An 18,008-nucleotide genomic window follows, 5' to 3' on the forward strand; every position below is an offset into this window, starting at 1 on the left:
GCCAAGCTGTGCAGTCCCATTTCGGGCTGAGCAGCTGATGAACAACAGCCAGGTAAGTGGTCTGGAGCTCTTTTCTACAGAGCTCAGCAGGTCCCATGGCTTCCGTATGGAGGCCGTGGCCATGCCCACTGCCCTCATTCATCAGAGATGTTCCTACAGGGGAGTGCACAGCCTGGGCTCTGGAGAAGGGAAATGCAGCTGAGCCTGTGCCCAGAGATGAAGGCATGGGCCTGAGCAAAGGCTTCCTGCATCTGCTCTTCCAACATGCACTCTGTCAATGTATCAGTAGAGACTGGAAATCTCAGAGTGAAATAATTAAAACCGCTTCAGATTCATAGCTCTTTGTTAGCAAAGGATTTGTGACCTTAAAAACCTCATATCACTTGATATAAATTCACTTCTGTGAATTTGAATAGAGAAGGGAAATGCGAGGAGTCTGATAAAAGCAGGGTTACTCTAAATACACATTGTATAATCAAATAAAGAGAAAGGAGAAGTCATACCTGAAAGATGACCAGACTGCTCTCCTTGCCCCAACCTGCCCTGTGTTTATCTCACCCCAAACCCTCTCAACACGTACAGCTCCCTCTAGCTAACGATGTGACGTGGGGCACATTAACATTCACTGACGGAGTGATGTAGCCATACAGTGTGCTACCTAAGACCACAGGTTGACTGGTATCCTGTTTTCAGCTCTGGCCACCAAGAGGAGGTTTGGAGAAAGAACACAAGAGCAAAGTCAGCAGCAGGTTTATTATTTACTTAATAAACAGAGGTGCTCCCTGTCAGTATGCCCCCCAGCTTCTGGCAGTCTGTAGCTTTGGAACATCCTGAGCCAAAGGCTGATCGCACATCTTTGTGTCTGGTGCCTTCTCTTCCACGATTTTTTCCTTCAGACAGGTCTTTGCTTACTCTATGACCTCTGCAGCACCCCAGGACAATGAGCTCCGTAGCTTGGAGGCTTTGAGCTGGGCGATAGCCAACACTGGACGCAAGGACTGGAGCAGAATTTAGACCATCTACATTAGGGAAAATCCTTGTGATAAAGCAGAAAACATTTATTTCATTCTAATCTTATCAGCAAATTGCAAATGCATTCTCTGTAGCTGGAGGATTACCCTTGGGATTAATTACAATACCAGCTTTCTGCTTTCCACAATGCCTTCTTCTTTTACAAACCTATTTAGCACGGTACTCTGAGGTCCGAATTCTCTTTGCAGATACCCCTACAAATCCACTGAGGCAAAACAAGTTAAATGGAGTCTAAAGTGAAACAAGACCATGCAAATTGGATTTATTAGCTATTGTGTACTTCGCTGCAGCCCTGATTCTTTTCCTTTATTTGTTGTAAGGCTACTCTGTTATGTCCACCATCAAATCCAGGGAAAGGAACCAAAAGCCTCTGGACTATGTGAACATCCCCCAGGGGAATTCACGACGACTCAGGATGGATTTGAGACAGCTCAGGGAGGGGAGAAGCAGCTTCCAGGGGACAGCGGGAAGTGGAAGCACCAGCCCTGACGGAGGGGCAGGCTCTGCCACCTCCTGCCCAGCGCTGGCTCCATCTCTCAGCGGCAGCAGCTGTTGGCCATCCCGAAGCATCGGGACGGAGTTCCCTAGAGAAACATTGTGCATAACGACATTTTTCTGTGTGGGAATTATATACAGTACTTCCCCTCCTGATGCCTATCACATATTTCAGCAGTCATTTGAAGTTGCTGTGCTCTGTTTTGCTCCTGTTATCAAATCGCAGTATTAACATAACAGGGATAATTATAGCTACCATAAATTAATAACAACAATGTGCGCTGTTTGTTAAGCATCAAAAGCATTTCTTTCACAGGCCACAAAAGGGAAGTCCCTGTCCCCAGAAAGAAATATCACTGCTGGAGCTTCTTACAGATTCCACCGGCCAGAGGACAGAATGAAGAGTTCAAGAGTCCAGGTCTTTTATGAAGATAGGGCACTAATTTGCAATATCACCTGGGTTCAGTTACTTAACCAATTATGTCTCACTTGCCTTCATATGAAAATAATAAAATAAGCTCCTGAAATATACTTGTGGCCACACTTAGCTAAGGTTCAAAGTCAAACCATACTGATGCAGCAGCTTGGACGTGATGGTACCAAAGGAGACAAACAGCTCTAGCAAGTACAGGACGGAAATGTCAGTGTCATATGGGGTGAGCTGCTTACTACCTACAGGCAATGTTTCTTGGGCTGAGCCACTCGCACAGCATATTTTGGGTATCCTCATGCCTGCTGTGGTGATATTGCTTCTCCACTTCCTGAGGCTTGCCTGGTTGTCTGCACACATTTACTACCTTGTCTTATGTTTAGATTGTAAGCTTTTTGGATAGAGGATCTTTCCTTCTTTGTGTGTATACAGAACCTTGCACAGAGGGATCCTGATCTGTGACTGAGGCGCCCAGGTACTATATTAATATAAATGCCAAAGAGATTTTCCCACAAGAGCCAAGAAACAGAAATAGCCTGACCCACAGATTTACAGGCAGTGTTCTTTGAGGAAAGGTGTGTTTGCAAACAAGTGACATTTCTGCCAGCAAGTGATGTTAAGCTTTCTGTACATATTGGCTCTGACTGTGTAAAAGACCTCTGCTGAATTTCCAGGACTGTTTTTTTTCTTTTTTCTCCCTAAAAGAAGCTGTGTGATTCGACAGTCATCATTTGCAAGTGTTCTTCTGACTAGGCACAGAAATAAAATGAATTATGATTGCAGTCAAAGAAGAGATTCATGGCCTGGCATATTAACTGATGGCGACAATACAAGTGGGATGCTCAGAAAGCATTGTCCAGTACGTGGCTTCCTGCAATTCAGAGACAGACTTAGACATTTTGTACTGCAGTTTTGGAGGGACTTTGATGTTTTGCTTTTCTTTCTTTAACTGCTGTGTCTGTGTCTGTTCCTAACGTTTTAAATTAAGGGAAATTGAACTAAAGTCAGCTTTAGGCAGTCCTGCAGAACAGCTGGGCAAAAGGAATGGTATAATCAATGAGAAGTCCAGTTCAAAACAAAAGGTGAATAATTCTGTCTTAATTTGAAGCATGATCATTTTTTCAGACATTGAAGGAGACTTTTCTATAAAGCTCCCAAAACTGAACAACCAACATTACTTGTAAATATCAAACCCCTATATATCTGGTATGGATGCTCCCTTCTGTATGGGTTGTTCCTGAAACCAGCACCTGTGGGCTCTAGTCAAGGGCTCACGAGATGTAGTGGAGCTCACCCTGCACAAAGGGGCAGCCCAACCCTCACAACGAAAAAAAGTAGAGCCCAAGAAGAACTGAAGTCAGTCACTGGAAAGCTGCAGCCTTTGGTTTAACAGTGCTTAAAACACCAAACCCGCTGCTGGACAAGACAAGAAGATTACTCGCGCATCTCCAACTAGTCATGAGACCTGGGCTACAATGGCCTGTGTGATCCTAGGCCTCCAGAAGCATTTAAATATTCACATTGAGATTTCCCCTCGGTTTCTTGAGCCGTGTGTTACTTTTCAAAAGATCAGCTGGACGAATCACTGCAAAGCCACCAAAACTGTCTACCAGATGGCGGCCACTGATTAATTTGTCTTAACTTAAGCCAAAAAGGAAGAAAATGTGATGGGTGGAGCAGTAAAGACAAGCACAATCAACATCCGACCAAAGAGGGTTTCCTGTCACCTTGGGAACAACACTGATTGGCACTGTGGTTTCCTGTGTACAAGCTAAAACCAGTAGCAACTAGAGTAACAAGAATAAACGCAAGATAAGAGACCTGGGAATACAATAAAATTATTATAAAATTCCTGACTAAACCTCACAGGATGGAAAAGGCAAAATCAAGTGTAGGCAGGGGCTGCATGCTAAACTGAGCACTTCCCTGTGTCTGAGAGGACATGAAGCTGCACCAGAAGATTTCTTCTGAGCAAGGGTGGGCTAATTTGCCTGAATTATCCACTCCCAGAAATGAACGTCACGTGCTTTGGAGAGCTTTTAGCCCTTTGCAAGAGGATAAAAAAAAAAAAAAAAAAAAAAGGATGTGGGACAATTTAGATGTGACAAAACGGAGACGGAGCTAGGAGAGGCAACATCACATCTCCTCTACCCACGCTAATGTGAAGTAATTAGCAAGAGGTGCTAGAGACACAGGGAAATGGGCTGTGGATGTGTGTTTGAGCAACGGCACGTAGTTATGTGCATCTATTTATTTAGATCATTAACTCCCCTTGAGTATTGCTTCAAAGAGTTCTAACACCAACCAAAACACCTCCTAAAACAGCGAGTAGGGGAATAGTTAAAATATGGTATTTAAAGGGTCTTTGTTAGGCTGGTGCCTGAGTTCACTTCCCCTTCAGAGAAACAGGACAATTCACATTCCTGCCCTCTTCCTAAAGTGCAGATAAGCAAAGACGTCTGCAATGGACTGGGCTGAGCAGACATTTGTGCAATTCAGAGGTCCAGTGTTTGTAGAAAGTTTTCAGAGACTTTGCACTAAGAGAATTGTTAGACAAACGCAGGCTGGAAGTAAAGCACAGTTCTGTACCTAGTTAGCACTGAGCAGGAGACCCTCCCAGCTGGACCCCATTTCATGTCCCCGTTACTCAGACCAGTTTCTCCCACCACCGTAGCACAGAGCCCTTGCCCTTCCCCTGTCACCCAACATGCAGGTGCAGGCGGTCGTCCCGTGGCTTCTGTGGTGCCCGAGGAGGAGAGAAGCCACAGTGCTGGGCTGCGGGGACACCCCATGCTGAAAGTGGGCTACCAGAGGACATGCTCAGGACTTCCATCATACAAGCTGCCACACCAGCTGTGCACTTCTCGGTGTGCAAGTCACATCTACAGAAGCAATGAGGCAGTGCCAGGAAACAATCCCAGGCACTGCCACTCAGTAATCAATATTGCTGAATTTCAAGCCGTGCCCTCGGCTTGTTTTTAGCCTCTGCCAACAGGAGCTCTCCAAAACAATTAATTCCCTGGCATAGTTTGGGAGCTAGCGCATACACAAAGCATTTTCAGCGGGCAGTCAGCATCCAGCCCCTGCTCATTTGGAGGTAGAGGGAGTTTGGCAGCATGGACACGGACTAATCTCTGCTGGTTGGCCTCGGTGCTAGCAAACACTTCGTGGTGCATTGAATTCATTACTGCATCTTACACACTTGGACACAACACGGTTGAGGGGGTCTGCCAAATTAGAGAATGCATTTTTAGGTACTTCTGAAAGTTTCTTTCCACACGCCTCTTAATCCGTGTGCGCAAATAGCAGCACGTAGTACTTTTACTGTACTTCAGGCTGAGGGTCTCATCTGGGCTGCATCTCTTCAGATGGGCATGCCAGCCTGACAGCCTGCATGCATTGGACAGAGGAGGTTTATGTGGCACGTCCAAAGTGCTCTAATGAGTCGGTGGCAGAGACAGGCTGGAGCACAAGAATTCCTTTCTCCCACCTCCAAACTCTTTACTGCTCCCTGGTGCTTTCCAAATTCCTTTTGATAGGATATCAGTGTAAAATTGTTCTCCAGCTATTGCTTGTGTGCTGGCACATAGCTGTGCTTTGAACAATTGCACTGACATTTTCCTGAAAACAATCCCTAGGATTTAAATTAAGAATGCAGAAAGCATATTCAGCTCCACACAATAGGGTAAATTTATCCTCCAAATCTATGCAAAGCTAGTATATTTTAGCCAGGAAATTCAAGGCCCCTTCCTGTAAATATATTAAGTTCCCATGCTTGTGTCATAAACTACAAAAACTGGCATGTTTACAGGCCTCCGACTGCAAGGTGCTACCCTCTGAGTAGTACTTGCAGTGGTCGCTCACAATAGCCGGTTTTGTATAAAGATAGCAGATCAGCAGCACCATAATTATATTTGCAGCACCAACAGGGCTCTGTGATTTAAAAATCAGAACAGAACCAGACAGAATTGTTGGAAATTTTTTCTCATCTCCTAGAGAGGAGATTTGGTTGAACAGTGGTAGCCTGAGATGCAGCTGCCATTATAGTAATGAAATGAAGAGTACATCAGGTTTTTTAGCCTCTCTCCAACATTTCTTACTAAGCTGAACCAGGGTATTTATTTGGCACACAGTAGCATTAATATAGTAATTCATTTTAAAGGTACCTCTTCCAAACACCACCCCTGATTGGAACTTTACCTTTTGGTGTACTAGTCTCACAGACTAGTATGGGTTTCCAAACACTTTTTTTTTTTTTTTTTTAATTTTGTTTAGGTTACTTAACTATGTACTGTTTTTCTTTTCCATCAGAATATTTCATTTTCTCATAATACAAGGAAGCAGACAGGTGCCAGCATTTATCAGTTTTGCAATACACATTATTTTAACTTTTTTTTTTTTCTCATTATAGTTACGATTACCTATTCTAACTATATATCCAGAGAGCATTTGCTCAAACTGGAGAAGAACCATCAACTTACAGGCCTCTTCAGGATGATAACGGAGACCTTGTTATTTGCAATCTATTACCCGTGGCTTAGATTTTTGTAGTACTGCTCTTTTTTGTGGGAAAAAGCAACATCATGCGTGGTTCTCTCACAATCAGTGTTCAAGCCCCTGAGCTTTGCTCATGCTGGCTTTGCCTACCTTCCCTTTCGCAGAGGATCTTAAGTTCTTCTGTGTCCCAGAAGTGGTCCCACATAGCTACAGAGCTCTTATATTTCACATTTAAAAAATATGTTAGTATTTCACGCATCTGCTAGGGTTTTGTTCTAATTGGCAAACTTTTTTCTTCTGTTACCTTCTCAACTCTCTTGTATCTATTTGCACAGAAAAAAACAACACACACCACCACCAAAACCCAACAACAAAAAACCCAAACCCCAAACTAAACCCAAAGAACTGAGTATAAAGCATATGTAAAATGTTACATGGTCTGAATGAGCATCTTGCATGCCCCTAGCATCCTGATACATGAGCACGAGGAGCTCTCCCTTTTAGACAGAATCATTATCTAATAAGTGTGTAACAGACCGAAAAAACAGTGCTGTGATTTTTCCCATTGATTATTTAGATTTAATAGATGGACTTTTAGGTCCTTGTGGCTAGGATGGAATACTAATGCTGGAGAAGACTTTTCAAAACACAGTTTGTGCTTTTTTTTTTTTTTTTTTTTTTTTTTTAATATACACAACAGAGCACCTATTTCCTACATTTTCTTTTCTTCCATATATTTTTGCATGCTAGACAGTAACTAAATTATCTGAACAAAATAGAATGTTGTACACCAGTTGTCTGAAATACAGTTGTCCTAGTTGCAAATAATACCGTAACTAAAACCCAGCAGCACTGTCTGGGGAAAACGTAAATCTATTTGTAAAACAAGTGAACACTATGCTGTTGTGGTAACTTATTTATATCCCCACCGTGCTTGTGTTTTAACAACTCACTGCTTGTACTATGAACTTTTAATGCCTGACATGTCAGAATGAAATTTTAAATATCACATCCCACTTCACCAGACTCTAATTTTGGCTGGAACCATTCACATCAAGATAAATATTGGGCCAATCGGCAGAATGAAATGAAGGCTTATTCTACTGGAAAAAAAAAATAAAAAATATATATATATATAAAAAATTAATATAAACATATGAAAGGCTAAGAAGAAAAAAGTGCTGATGCAGCATTCATGGTTATGCTCATGGAAGAGAAAAGGATCATTTACAACCTAAATTCAGGCATCAGCACTAAGATATATGACAGTTTGTCACAGATGACACCCACAGGAGAAAAACATTAGCTCTCCTTCTCCTTTGGTAAGGAACAACATTGTGGGGGTTGCCGATGGAAAAGGAGTTTGCTGCAAAGGAGCAGCAATTGTGAAAACACTAGAAGAGAGCAACTTTTAAGCATTCTGTACCAAACAATTAAGGGGATGCAAGGAGACTTGGAAGAAAGCCTTTTGCCCGTTTGGCCTATGTCTCTAAGTGATAGAAAGGGAATCAATGCTTCTTTGCACTAACAAGCCTCTCAATTCTCCCTGATCATCTGCTTTTGGCCACCACTGCTTCATCAATTCCCTGACTGCATGCCGAGCATGGGCCAGCATCCTTGAGCAGTGCTCAGGACAGCAATTCATCTGCTGATGCCACAGGCCCAGCTGTGGTCCTGACTATGCAGCCACATTCTCAGCCAATGCTGAACTAAAAAATGCTGGCCAGTTTGCCATCAGGTCTTCAGAGTTTACTGAAGTTTACCCAGGTTGGGCACCTGGGAAGAGGCAGCCCTGGCTTTATGTAGAGACTGGGGGGGGTGAGAGGCTGGAGGGCAGCCCCACAGAAATGGATCTGGGGGTTCTGGTTGGCAGCAAGCTGCAGACGAGCCAGCAGCGTGCCCTGGCAGCCAGGAGGCCAACCGCACCCTGGGGTGCATCAGGCCCAGCACTGCCAGCCGGGCGAGGGAAGGGATTGTCCCGCTCTGCTCTGCGCTGGGCGGCCTCACCTCCAGCACCGTGTGCAGTTCTAGGCACCACAGTATAGAACATAAAACTATTAGACATAAAACTGTTAGAGTGTCCAAGGGAGGGCTACAAAGGTGGTGCAGGGTCTGGAGGAGATGTATAAGGTTGAGGCCCCTTGGTTTGTTCAGTCCCGAGCAGAGCAGGCTGAGGGGAGGCCTCATGGTGGCCTGCAGCTCCCTCACGAGGGGAGCGGAGGGGCAGGCGCTGAGCTCTGCTTTCTGGGGACAGCGACAGGACCCGAGGGAATGGCATGGAGCTGGGACAGGGGAGGGTCAGGCTGGGGGTTAGGGAAAGGCTCTGCACCCAGAGGGTGGTCAGGCACTGGGACAGGCTCCCCAGGGCAGTGGGCACAGCCTGAGGGAGTCCAAGCATCGTTTGTACAAGGCTCTCAGACACCGGCTCTGATGTCTGGGTGCTGCTGTGTGGGGCCAGGAGCTGGACTCAGCGACCCGTGGGGGTCCTCCCCCAGCCGGGGGCTGCCCGAGAGGCCCCACAGCCTCCCACAGCGGGGCAGCCGAGCGCTGTCCCGCCGGCCCCACCATGCCCGTGCCGTGCCGCCCGCCCGCTGTAGGTGTCGCTGTTCCCCCGGCCAAGGGCAGCGCCGCTCCGCAGCCACCCCCGGCCGGGACCGGCCCCGGGACTCCGGGCTCGCCCCGGCCCGGGCAGCAGCGGGGCAGCAGCCTGCTGCACAGCGGCATTAACCAGCGTGTGGCTTAAAAATCCGGCGTGGCACCTCGTGCATCCGATAGTGCAAATGTTGCATAACCTGCCGGGGAAACCGCGTCTTACATAAACAGCTGAGTGAGAGCCCCTTCAAAGAGACACGCGGTGAAAAAATGTAGGTGGACTTGGCTCCAGTGGTCAGGAGCAAAACGCATTTTAAAAAGCTGGACGCGCTCCCAGAACTGCCTATGGACAGCTCTCAATTAACAATTTGCCTGCCTCTGTACCAGGCAATGCAATTCGTACTAAAAACTGAAAGGTTCAGGTGTGCTCTGCGAGTACCCAGATCCACCACAGTTTTGCATTTAGTTGTGCCCACTGAAGCAGACCCTCGTGTGCAGGGCAGGGAGATAAGCCAGATAGTACTTGTCTCATAAGTATCATCTGGCTTGCCTGCCCCAGCAGAGGGACAGAAACTTCCCATCTCAAAGGCTGGGCACAGCAGCTGGCTCACGCCCTGGTTTGGCCGACGGTCTGTTGATTTCTCTTTGAAGAAAGACAGCTTGCCCAGCCTGGACCATAAAAGGCATTTTATAACCACGGGTCATGCTCGAGAAATCAAAAGAGGCAGTTCAAATAGTTAAAAACTACTGCTCAGGAGCCTCTGTGCAGTCAACTGGCCAAAGGAGTCTCAGTGCTGACAAATCCCTGTGCCCATAGAAGCCCATCAAGAGCTTCTTCCCCTGGCAGAAAACAAAACCAGGGTAGGAAACACTACTGAATGAGGTCCCTCAAGCTATGGCTATGGTCAGGAAGGGACTTTCAGGCTTGACCCCACTTTACCAATAAGCAAAGGGCTGTGAGCAGAGCATTTTGCACAGCGTGCTTTTTGAAGGACACAGACCACTGGGAAGCCCACCACTGCCAGGTGTAATGATGATGGCCCAAGGCTACTTAGCGCAAGGTTGTTGGTGTGCAGGAAGGTGGAAAGGGATTTAAAATTGTCCTCATACCTGGTTGTCAGATGATGTCTGATGAAAAATGTATTGCTGCATTATTACATTTTGTCTCCAATGCTCCTGTGTTTCACAAGGTGTGTAAATTTGTTCACAGTACAGCATACAGTAAGTATAGAAGAAATATATATGATAATAGATGCTTTTCAGAGGAAGAGAAGACAATCTATCCCCTGTAGTTTTCTCTCACATATCCCATACTGCATGCTTTATTTCTAGGATCTTGTGGAATGAAAGCAACTACCAAAAAATATTTACTCGCTTCCCCCATTCCTCATTTTGTGATACGACTACATATTTTATGACAGATCTGCCTTTCAGCATCTTTTACTTATGGAAGCCTCAATCCCCCTCCCATAGCAGTGTCCGTAGTTCATAAACCCATTGATAAAATCTGTCACCAAAATCCCATTGTTCCAGCTGAATCAGAGCTACATCTCAGCTCTGAGAGTCCTCAGAGAGATCTCTCTCTTTGGTCTCCTTTTCCGTTCTGCTTTCCCTGTCACATTTGCATGGTGTCTGTTCTTTCATTTATCTTCTGTGCTGGGGCAGAAGAGTTCAGTTGCACAGCTGCATGCTATGTTAGTTACTCAGAGCACTGATGCTTTATGAAAGCGGCCTGCAGCCATCAGGCAAGGAATTATATAGGTTTCTAACAGAGGAGAGACAGATGTCAGTGTGCATTCTCCTGTGAGAAGAAGAACTGGTTTTATAAAAAGAACCCTGGCCCAGATTTTAAAGGTGAAATGAGTTTTTGCACAATGTCTGGTGCGCAAGTATTTCTAAGGAGCTGACCACGAGGGTTGCTTTCATTAGTAATCACTTCTTTTTCTTTTTTGTAAAGTCTGTAGACCTTGGGCTATATTCCTACCATCATGGAAAGCTGTATTTAAGAAGAAATGATCTAAGGGTGTTAATGGAAACACTGCATGAGACCGGTGTATTTAGTTGATATAAATATTTCTCCTTTCTAAGTTTCCCAAGTGTTAGGGATTCCCTGACACCACCAATGTCCTTTGCTGACAAAATGTAAGCAGCCACTGTGCCCTCTGCCAGGAATTCCAGGATCAAAACATGCAAAAATCAATGGAAAATGAAAAAAAATATATCTATATGTGTGGTAATTGTTGAAAAGGGGAAGAAACAAATTCACAAAGAGAGTTCTGGTACTGCAGTTATCTCAGCTCGAACTTCTCTCTCATTGCTCATATGAAAAGGAAAGGAAAGGAGGGAATATTCATGAGATAAGACATTAACAACACTAAAATCCGACTTCTAAGATGTTGTAAAGTGACCTCTCCAGTCAATTGACAGAAGTGCCATATGAAATCAAGCGACATGAATATAACAAAGCAGAATAAATTCTGAATGTGCTGGGCACCATCCTACCTTTCCTGGAGCCCCACAGGTTTCATTCTGAAAGGAGACGGACTGGCACACGGGGGAGGTTTGAGCTCAGGAACACATTGGCCTTGAGGGTCCACTACCACATTGACAACCTTTGGAGCCTGTTCAGGCTGGACCATGCTGTTGGTGGTCTTATACTCGGACTGAGATGTCTGCAGGGGAAGCGGTGCGAGGTGGATCTCCTGCTTCTTTTCCTTCTCTTGTCTCAGTGACAACTGGATCTTCTCCTTTAGTCTGTACAGAACCTATTGGAACAGAGCAGAAAGTCCGGTCTCAATTCCCTGGTAAACAAGGTAAGAAAGAAACCACAAATACAGTAAGATCGTTAAATGTGGCTTTCATTCCTAGAAGTTAAGCCACAAGTTGTGTTGCATGGCATTTCTCACAGCAGGATAAATATTTCCATTACATAAATCACCGTGAGTACACGTGGGCGGTAGGGTTTTTAACAGTTCTTGTTGTGAGCCAGTAATTATTTGTAATACCAGTGGTTGTATTATTAAAGGGACAAAGAACACAGAATGGAAAGTAGTCACAAAAGTCACTGCGAATAAGGAAACACTGATAAATAAAGTGGTTGTAGAACATTTTATAAGGTTTCTAACACAAGAGTGACAATGGCACAAAATAAAATAACTACTTATGATATATCCAGATCTAACTGCAGCAACTTCAGTTTAAGAGCAGATGATCTTAAAAGCTTTTACTTATTTTGTATGGAACTGATAGTTGCACAGGGTAATTTTACCAGGCCACTTTTGTAATGGTTGCTGCCACCCTGAAATATTCCTCATTATCCCAAGGATGTTCCTCAATATCCTCAAATAAACATAACCCCTTCTGCAATAAAGCCGAACCAACATGTGGTCTGTGAAGCTATTTAAGGATCTGTGTCAGTTCAGAAAAGTGTGTTTTACAATTAGTGAGACATTGATAGCTGAACATACTAAATGTGTAGCAAAAGCTTTTCAGAAAGTTGTACTGATCCTCTTCCCCTGAGCTCCACGAGGTTGTTCTCATGCGGTGGCTTGGCAAGGTCTGGCCAGTAGATTGCGCTCAGTCCTGTTACTCCAAAGGAGCCTGTGTTACACTTGTGTAACATATCACATTGCTCTTGAGGGGGAACATAAAAATAATTTCCAAGCTGTAGTTGAGCAACCTGAAAAACATGCCTAAAAACCATGAAACTTAAGAGAATTTCCATCGTGTCTTCTGTGTCAGTCGTACTACCGTAAGTATTGTGTGTGGAGGTGGGTGAAAGGCACTTACACAGCTCTCTGCTTTATCTGTTGCTATAAAGCACTCTAATTGAATCCTGCTTTGCAAAGCCATAGAAACAGAGCCTAGACCAAAGCATTATTTTCTGCTGCATTTTTTGACAGCTGTTTCCCTGCTAGCACTGCATGGAGATCTACCACTCCAGAGCTTTCCAGTGAAGATTGGATATATCTGATGGGTTTGTTTTTTCAAGGATTAGCATTAGAGGTTTATCTGGGAACTGACCTAATGTCATTAGCAATACACCCATTAAACAAGACTTAGCTACATAAACCATCTGTTCATTCAGAAGAGTTTAGAATTAAATTGCACGGATAAGATAAGCTGCTCTTTGCCACTATTTTGCAGAAAAACAGCCCTGCTGTGAAGCAAGGACACAGGTATCAGTAAAGATAAAAAGAGGATTTGAAATATTTTAACCCTCTTTTGCCCCAGTGATCACTTTGGTCTCATCTCTTGGATATATAGCTGAGACATTCACAGTCATGACAATATTAACCATACCTTCTTGTCACCGATGTATTTTGACTTAGGTTTTTTTTTCTTCTTTTTTTTTTATTTCCCCTGGAGACCCAGGAAATTACGGGGATGGGCTCTGAAACTCTGGACTGCTATTATTTGCTATGCATTTTGATACTCTATTACTAGCACCTAGAAAAAAGATAGCCTCCCACTGGCAGAAGTTGAAAAAAAAAGGTGAAGAACCACATTTGATCCTTAGAAAGTGTGGTCTAGGCCTGTTGTTTTTTTATAACGAATTCCAGGTAAAAGTCACAAAAACAAATGGCCAAAAAGGCAGTGGTCAATCCAGTTGCCAAGCTCTGAAAAGTGCACTTAGTTGTGCTTGTATTTCAAGTCACATTAAACATGTCTGTCAGTAATGGTGAAAACAAATACAAAACCCTAGAACTAGAAGAACTGATGGTGTTACCGATACCTCAGAAGATTTAAGTATGCAAATTATCAAGAAGCATGGAGCAACTGAGCAACATGAAGTGCTGTTTTCCAGGACATACAAGGTGGGTCATCTCTTCATTTTTCATACATTGCACTTGGGGTTTGAAGCCTCAGTTCTTACAAAAATGACTCCTTTTTCTCTGTCCTCTTTGGCTCAGATTGCATGGAAGAACGACAGTGTACCGACAGCACGATACTCACTCTTCATTTCTGCTCAGTGGTCTGCAAGAGAAAGCTGACATGCCAGCATGGCCAGAACCTCCTAGCTACCCACTCAAACTACCAGTGGATACTCCTTTTACTCCTCTTCAGAGAGGAATGGGCAATCCCAAAGAGAGAAGTAGGTCTCTGGGATGAAGATCTTGGCAACCGTTACGCGGAGAAGCGATAGGAAAACTCATCTGCCTACAGAAGATACTTAGGGCACCCAGGGCTGCATAGCGAAATCTCGCCGAAACCAAGGAAATTAAGGTGGTTCACTCCAATTAAAAGTGTTTTCTCTAATGAGTGCTTATCAACAAGCGTATGCGGCCACGTGCATACCTCTGCCTGAGCTGGGCTGCTCTGTGTGTGCGTACACATGAGACAAAAACCAACTAGCAAAATTTCCCTCAAACCCTGGGGAGGGTATGAAAGAACAACGTGCTACTCACGTTGTTTAATGAACTATTAGTGGGAGGCACTTGGATACCTGGATTTCAAAGCACTATAAAAGGCTTTATGGAAGGAGAATAAAAGAATTCAGACAATCCGGGACTAGTTTATACACAAAAATGCTAATTTCAAGACTGTTTAAACACTATTGCAGTATGATTAAACTGTGTACCTTAAATTTTGCTTTAAATCTTTAAACTGGTATAAAAAGAGCTGAAGTTGGTGGGTTGATATTAGTTAGCTGCAGAAAGCCTATAATCAAATTGCTCTCAGAAGCCCTGCAGCATTTTATGAATGCTGAAACTTGTAAGTTTAGAAAGAAGTGATAGGCCATGTGAAAAATCGGATATTGAAATGTTGATTTCTTGTTGTTATTTCCAAAATACATTCATGAAGCTGAAATATATTCCTAATTTAAGTAACTATCTCCCGAAAGCATCAAATAACTGTTCATAATTTATAAAGCACTGGAGCCAGTAATAAAACTTAGACTCTCACAATTTGTTGACAAGACAAAATCCATACCTTTCATTATTTTAAATGAAAAAATATTCCTACTTTTTGATATTTTTTTTAAAGTGGGAAAAAGAACAACATTTATAACCTCTCTTATCTCAACTAGCTACAAATATTTCATAATCTGAAAATGATACTTCCAGACCACTTGAGTTTTTTATATATAGAGGTTATAATTTCAAAAAGAAAGAGAAAGGATATGAAAATATATTGATTTATCAGAACAGGCAAAATTACAAAACTAGTATGAAATATTGATAACAAATAATTTAATCCACTGTCATATATTGTGTTATTTATTACATTTAGAGATGGCTCAATTATTTCTCTACGTAAAGCAAAAAATAGAGCCCTATTTCACACACAGGAGCACTTAAAGGAGTTATCCCAATTTAGCCTTGTGCTTGGCATACTTTATAAACGACACACGATGTTCCCAGCCGAAGTGAGCCCCTGGTCCGTACTGCTGCTGAGGGCAGCAGTGAGCCGTGCGTTGGCCTCCTGGTAGGATGAATCCTTCCTGGGATGCCTGAGGCTCATCCTGTGGCAACGAGGACCGGCCAAGTAAATATGCAGAATGACCAGAGAGGTACAATCTGCAAGTCCGAGTTCAGCTCACGTGCTGCTGTATCTCACCCTCTAGAGATACTCTGCACTGTAAATTTTTATGTAATAGAGGTCAGATATTTGTTAAATTCCAGCCAAGTATTAAGAAGCCTGAAGGTTGTTAATGTGCAGTGCTCTCGCAGTGCTGGGAAGTGTCATGATTTGTACAACCCAGTTAAGAGACAAGGCTGCAGGTTTACTGTTTCTGTAGTAATATCATAAAACAAAGCATTGACACGGACAACTGAGCTGCCTTACATTAAGCACTGTTGATCATCCTCAATGATCATCTTGACCATCATTTAATTCACTTCCTACTCCATGCTTTAAAGGACACTTCCTAGTCACCTGTAGACGCGGACTCAGCTTTCTGCTTTTGGACCCTTTAAACTATGAAGAACCACCTAAAAGTGATCCAGTGCCCACCCTGGAACTTTAAAAAAGAGGCCTCATTTGGGTGATCTCATATGAGGACAACAGCCAGAGCCACACAGAACCAGCTCCAACGCCTTACACTAGGGCTGAATGATCCAAGAGACTGCTTTTCACAAATCTGTGAAGTGGGATGAAAAACGAAGTGAAGTGCACTGTTTGTTACCCTTATAGATCTCACATACTTCCTTTATCAGTGGGTCCCAGCAAAATTTGAGTCAGTGCCCATTTACATGGTCTGAAGAGCAGCACACATAAAGATGCAGATTGGAGCCAGGAAGGGACAGAAAAGGGAATGCCTGCAGAGAGGACCACAACATCACAGTAAACCCAGCTGGAAGGGAGCTCAAGGCATCTACTAGTCTTTCCCCCTGCCCTAACTCCAGATCAGCTATACTCAAAGTCATCCTGACAGATGTTTGCCTAAAACCTCAATTGATGAAAACTCCCAGGCTTCCCCAGGCAATGCGCTCCAGGGCTTAGTGACCCACATGATTACAAAGTTCTTTCTAATGATGCGACAGAGTGACTCTTTCAAAAATTTGCTTCTTGTCCTATACCTAGTGGACAGAGGAGTACCTTCTTCTTTACTACAGCCTTTGAAAACTCAACACATTCTCATATTGAGTTTTCTCAACAGGATTCTCAAACATGAAGATCTTAGAGATTGTGACCTAATTTATACATGTACATCCCAGGGAAGGAACTGCAATTTTTTGCAACAACATGATGTTACTCATTCCCTTCAGTATGGGCTCTGCTGTACTGCTGGAGCCTATCCTAAAAACTGTTGCTTCACCAGGTAGTTCCTAGGTTGTATTTATGCACACGATGGGGTTCTTTTCCAACAGCATTTTTGCTACTTCACAACTTTTCCCCATTCTGCTAAGAATACTCTAAGTTCTGATAGCATCCTCCACAATGTTTACAGTTCCCAATATTATCTACATCTTCCAAATAATTAATGAAAATGTTACGTAGTACCATGATCACGACAGACACTATGCTCTACAGCCTTCCAGTTAAAGTCAGTAATGGACAAAATATCCTGTGTTCTTCTCTTTTGAGTAAAAATTTACTTTGTTGTCTTTGAGGGAGATGGCAAGGAGAAATGAAGATGACTAGAAGGAAGTTATATAAATAAAGAACAATTTTTGTAAGAGCAAAAACATTTTTAAATATTTTGGAGAGCTCTTAAGCTTTAAAAAGGTTATATTATATATTTTATGCTCTTTTAGATCTTTAGCGTGAATATTCGTTCCATCTTAAGGTTGTAAGTGGGAAATCCATCTAGGTTACAGAAAAGTAAGTATGTTTGAAAGCAAAATAGCATAAAACACTCCAAGATGCTATGAATTCATAAATGCTGAGAATTGTCACAGAATTCAGTAAACCCATAGGTTTATGCACCACAGAAGATAAAAAAAAAAAAAAAAGGCAAAACAGCCTGTGAAGTCAGTGGTGCTGGAGCCTTGTTTGTGTTCTGTGTGACCATTGCACGTCGCACATTCAGCATATTGTAAGTACACCCAGTGCCCAGAAACGTGGCCACTGAACTCACACAGTGTGACTGTCAGAGCTGTTCAAAGACACGATCACTCCTTCGTGTTCTCAGTAATCATTTCAGTTTAAAATTTGTATATTCAGTACCTGAACACAGACACGTGCTCTCTCTCTTTCTAACAAATGTACATTGCCAAGAGTGTACCAGTGTGGTATTGTTTTATTATCCAACAGAACCGAAATGCAGTAGCCTAACATGACTTCAGGGATCCTGGGACCTAGTAAGAATGTCGAGAAGTCATCACTCATATCACTGTAGAGTTACTTTGCAGACTCAAGAGCCCACAATTTATTTCTTCAGCTTTCTTCAAAGACATTCTTCAGTTGGACTCAGAATATCTCAAGAAACATTTTTCTTCAAACTTTGGCTTCAGCACGATGAGAGTGACCAATCATTCATTACCTTCTAGCTGAGTTTTTAATAGCTTTGAGGAAA

At 43.3% G+C, this 18,008-nt stretch overlaps 1 protein-coding gene across 7 annotated transcripts in view; it reads right to left on the reverse strand.

The window, feature by feature from the left end:
- PTPRR (protein tyrosine phosphatase receptor type R) overlaps positions 1-18,008 on the reverse strand; it is a 140,908-nt gene that overhangs the window by 43,005 nt on the left and 79,895 nt on the right. For all 7 annotated transcript variants that reach the window (XM_027455598.3, XM_027455592.3, XM_072034903.1 and 4 more), the window contains one exon: positions 11,549-11,811. In XM_027455598.3, coding sequence (XP_027311399.1) covers positions 11,549-11,811 — 263 coding nt within the window. The remainder of the gene's footprint in view (positions 1-11,548; positions 11,812-18,008) is intronic.

Source organism: Anas platyrhynchos, chromosome 1, assembly GCF_047663525.1.
Source record: "Anas platyrhynchos isolate ZD024472 breed Pekin duck chromosome 1, IASCAAS_PekinDuck_T2T, whole genome shotgun sequence".
Taxonomy (NCBI): Eukaryota; Metazoa; Chordata; class Aves; order Anseriformes; family Anatidae; genus Anas; species Anas platyrhynchos.